Source organism: Poecilia formosa, unplaced genomic scaffold, assembly GCF_000485575.1.
Source record: "Poecilia formosa unplaced genomic scaffold, Poecilia_formosa-5.1.2 Scaffold168, whole genome shotgun sequence".
NCBI lineage: Eukaryota > Metazoa > Chordata > Actinopteri > Cyprinodontiformes > Poeciliidae > Poecilia > Poecilia formosa.
Window position 1 is genome coordinate 748,262 of NW_006800107.1, and position 4,854 is coordinate 753,115.

Here is a 4,854-nt window from a genome sequence, read left to right on the forward strand (position 1 = left end):
AGAAACACAACCAAACTGTCCTCCTGATTTATATCCATCACCTTCACCAGTCAGTTCACTTCCTGTCTCATCCAACCAGAGGAGACTTTTAACTGCACAAGGACTCAATGAACAACGTAATGTTACGTCTCCATTCTTTGTTGGATCAGAACCTGGTGGAGATGAAGAGACTGAAAGAAAACATAATAGTGTTTTAACATGAAAATTATTTCATTAATTGAAGGTGAGAAACTTTGAACATCTTTAAGCGATGATCCGTAGAAAGAATGAAAATGGAGCTAATTTTGAAGTTAGATCCTATCTGATGTTAAATGGAAAACTCCAGAAATGGATTTCAGTTTTAGAAATTGGAGTCATAGCATTCATTTCCAAGTACTTACTGCTCATTATATTTAGATATACATCTACATCATGGCTGCCTCCCTCCCAGAGCTGACAGCTGTAATGTCCAGCATCCTCAGCAGTGATGTTATTGATGATCAGAGAAGATTTATTGTCCAAACTCAGCCTGGCAGCACGAGACGAATTCTGCACAATGATTCCTTCCTGAACTTCCTGCTGACTCTTCATGTCTTTAGCTCTCTCATGAAGCCAGTTAACAGTGGAGCATGATGATGAAGTCTTTCTACAGGGTAAAACAGCAACATCTCCAGCTCTGTGGTAGATCTGGACTGACTGCTTCCTGGTACCTGAAGAAAAAGACAAAGATTTTATGCTACATGTAGCTTTTTACATCAGTCTCTGTGATGCTCAGTTAGAATTAATTTACAACAAATTCTGTTAAAAATAACACATTTTAAAAATATTATTTTGCCAGATTTATTTTCATAAAGTGATTTATTGCTGGTCAACAATATAAATCATGGCGAGAACGGCCCTGATCAAGTGCCATATTTGCTCATTTCCTCTTAATTTATCTAACTCAGTACTGCCATCTAGTGGCTACATTTCCTAACAACGCCAACTTCAACTCACTGACAGCTTGACAGATCTACAATGTTAGAAAAGGAAGAACATGTTTGCATTTGCAAACAGATCATTTGCTTTTAGAAACACTGGATAAAAAGACTGGCTTTTGTTTTTAAAGCAACAAGTTTTGTCCTCTTTGCTTTCATAAAGTCCAGTTCAGTGATCCAACCATAGGACACAATGAAAGAAATATTAGCATCAATAAATCAAACACTTTTACTTTCAGGTGAGAAACTGATTTAGAGATGTAATATCAGTTTCTGCTCATCACCAGGTTCTCATTCACTCAGAAAGGAAACAGCATCATACCGATAAATCCCGGCGGGTAGCGAGCGTCAACTTTCATGCAGTTTCCTTCAACAAACTGGCAGGTGAAGCTTCTGTTGGTGCCGCTCTGATGCTGCACAGTCAGAGAGGAATTCCAGGTTCGTGGTCTTGTTAAAAGTAACCCAACACCTTCACCTGTCAGCTCAGTTCCCGTCTCATCCAGCCAGCGGGAACTGGTCCTTTGACCACGACTCCACCCCACAGATCTGCTCAGGGAACAGTGCACTGTGAAATCTTCCTTTGCTGGATCAGCATCTGGTGGAGATGGAGAAACTGGAAGACAAATAAAAACTGTTGTCTTATTCTGGAAGATGTTAAAGTAATTTCTCAAAGGTGAGAGCCTTAAAGGGATAGGAGTCTCAGATCTGAGCAGGTTTTCATCAGCATGACGGAAGAAAAATAATCCTGAAACTAAATGATTCAGCGATTTGAACAAACATTGGACCAGACACATAGTTCCTTCATAAAAATGTCATAAAAATGCTATGTGTAGCAAATATGACATAAAAATATTTGACTTCATAACTGAATGCTATTGGGTCTCTGTCTCTTTAAGAAATCCTGCACATTCTGAAACTCCACCTTCAGGAAGTTGTCACAACATGGCACCTCTATTCGCCCTTCAACAACGTTTTACAAGCGTTGCTCTAAGAAGTAGCTCCTATAATGAGCTCATCTGATGCTCAGTCCTATCAGGTGTTTGCTAATTGCTGCTGGCTAGTCTGAAGGAACCAGGCTAGGCTGCTGGCTAGTCTGAAGGAACCAGGCTAGGCTGCTGGCTGGTCTGAAGGAACCAGGCTAGGCTGCTGGATGGTCTGAAGGAACCAGGCTAGGCTGCTGGCTAGTCTGAGGAACCAGGCTAGGCTGCTGGCTAGTCTGAGGAACCAGGCTAGGCTGCTGGCTAGTCTGAAGGAACCAGGCTAGCTGCTGGCTAGTCTGAAGGAACCAGGCTAGGCTGCTGGATGGTCTGAAGGAGCTGAGTGGAGTCATGGGGAAGGGCTGCTCTGTGAGGCAGAAGTTGTGAACTGCATCTGAGGAGTAGCTGTGTCGTAAAAAGGTGGGGCTACGTCCCACAGAGTGTTTTGCACAGCTGAAGTGTTGCCATGCAGATGGGAGGATTTCTCAAACATGCATGAAAGAATCAAAGCAACACTCCAGGTTTATTTCTGATGAGGGAATAACGTTATAGCATGATGTAAAGCTTTTACATGATACTGCCCCTTTAAATCTAAAAAACCCAACAGCAAAACCAAAGAAGTTCAAGGTTTTAGAGAAACTGATGATGTCAGAAATATTTGTCTAACATGAGTAAATCATTCAAGAATACATACTCACTGGTCAGAACAAACAGATAAACTCTGCTCTCATACAAATAACTTGAAGCCACATAACAGATGTAATCTCCAGCATCATCAGCAGTGATGTTGTTGATGATCAGAGAGCAGTTACTGTCCACATCCAACCGGGAAGCTCCAGGTAAACTCTTAACAACTTTCCCATAATGAACCACTTCGCAAGGCGTTCGATTTCTGTGTAAAACCCAGTCAACAGTGGAGCATGGGTAACGTAAGGTACTGTTACAAGGTAGAACAAGATCTTCTCCAGCTCTGCAATAGAGATGGCGTTCTCCACTGGTGCCTGCAGCAGACAAATAAGACACATGAAAGCTGATCTCATTTCCTATCTTTTAGATTATTGCAACTCTCTTTTTACTTGTTTTAATAAATCTGCTGTCACTCGTCTCCAGTTGGACCGGAAGGCTGCAGTGACACTTTTAAACAAAAACTAACAGAAAGTCACACATTACACAGATTTGATCTTCTCTACATTGACTACTGATTAAATTTAGGATTAATCTAAAATTTTTAGTCTTGATTTTAGAGCGTTAAATGGAGAGGCCAGTCCAATGCAAAATGTTGACCCCTCATTTTCAGCCTGCTCTCTTCAGTCCTCAGCCCAAAACCTTTTTGTCATGATTTGTGTTTCTGTGTATTTATTGTAAGGTTTTTCTGTGTTCAGTTTCTGTCCAGTGAGTCTCTGTCTCTGCGTCTTCCCTGTTGATTGATCCCAGCTGTGTCTCGTTCCTTGATCACCCTCCCAGTGTCTTTGTCTCTTGTCGGGTCCTCGTTGAATGTCATTTGTTGTCTGTCTGCCTGCTGTAACAGTCGAACTGTAGAGTCCTGTGTTGGTTTAGCTCACTTATTCAGTCCTCAGTTTTTCAGATGCTAACGCTAATTAGCTGTATGCTAACTCTCTGCCGTGCCGCCTGTTCTGGACTGTTTTGAGCTTTCTTCATTCAATTCATCATTTTCTTCTACAACCTGGGTTCCTGCGTTCATCCTCTTCACCTCCCACAAACCACTTTATGACACTCTTGAATGCACCCAAAACCCAGTTTAAAACCAGTTTGAAACCAGTTTGAAACCAGTTTAAAACCCAGTTTAAAACCCAGTTTAAAACCAGTTTACAACCCAGTTTATAACCTCTCAGACTGCAGCCCCCCTGTTTCTCTGTCTATTCCTTCAAAATGAAGCTAAATTAACTTCTATTCAGACAAACTTTTAGCTAAATGTTCTACTTTTGACCTTATCAGGAGTTTGCACCACCTTTGGTTTATTTTATTGCACACACCTTTATTTCTGTAAAGCACTTTGTGATCTTATCTGTGAAAAGTGCAATATAAATAAAGCTTCCTTATTTTCTTTTACACACCTCATTATTCACAGAAACAAACATAAACTTACTGTTCATGTCAACAGTAAGAAATATTTTAATCCCTGTCAGGTTATAAGTTTGAGACAAAAGCCAAAAAATATTTAATCCAAATTTTCTGAAGCATTTTTTATATATTTTGTCGAAACCTGACTAATTGATAAAAGCTATACAAATTTACTTTTGCAAATTCTAAATGTTAGTACTTGTGTCTCCAGTAAATAACAATAAACCAATGAGTCCTTTAATTTTTCTCATCTTCATGTGAAAGAAAACAGATCTTTACCTTCAAACTGAAGCACAACGACCAGAACCAGAACCAGAACCAACATCTCCTGTCCATCTATCAGCTTCAACACTGAAAATGCTGATAATATTTCCTATTTATGGCTAAATTTATGGTTGAAAACTTCATGCCAAGCCCTGTGGTTGTGTCATACTTGTATGTTTTCTAGAAGGTGACAGACAACCACAAAGAGAAGGAACTAACTGTACAAACTTTAGTCAAAAATTAACATTTAAATTACATTTAACTGTTTCACTTTGCAACATTTAGAACAACTGAGGGGAACCGAGTTTTAGCTACAGGTTCTGATTGTCAAGAACATAAACGAGGCAATAAATTAACTTTTATTTTTATAGTTTCTAAGGTTTTTTGTACTCCTGTTGCACAACCTTGTAACATTCTTTGCTTGGGCAGTCAAAGAGGAACTGTGATGCATGCTAATGCTAAAGAGCTGCGGTCAGTTTGTTGTAATGAATTTATATATAATAAAACCAAATGTAATCTTATTGTTATCAGTTTAGTTTTTAAATAATAATTATAATAGAAACAGTGATGTAATG

At 39.4% G+C, this 4,854-nt stretch overlaps 1 protein-coding gene across 1 annotated transcript in view; it reads right to left on the reverse strand.

Annotated features, from left to right (window-relative positions):
• Positions 1–4,368, reverse strand: part of LOC103146782 (uncharacterized) — a 30,375-nt gene extending 26,007 nt beyond the window's left edge. The window contains exons 1-5 of the mRNA XM_016677898.1: positions 4,295–4,368; positions 2,632–2,934; positions 1,279–1,569; positions 381–689; positions 1–170 (exon numbers count right to left, since the gene is read on the reverse strand). Of these exons, the coding sequence (XP_016533384.1) occupies positions 1–170; positions 381–689; positions 1,279–1,569; positions 2,632–2,934; positions 4,295–4,340 (1,119 nt within the window). The 5' untranslated portion in view covers positions 4,341–4,368. The remainder of the gene's footprint in view (positions 171–380; positions 690–1,278; positions 1,570–2,631; positions 2,935–4,294) is intronic.
• Between the last annotated feature and the right edge of the window lie 486 nt (positions 4,369–4,854).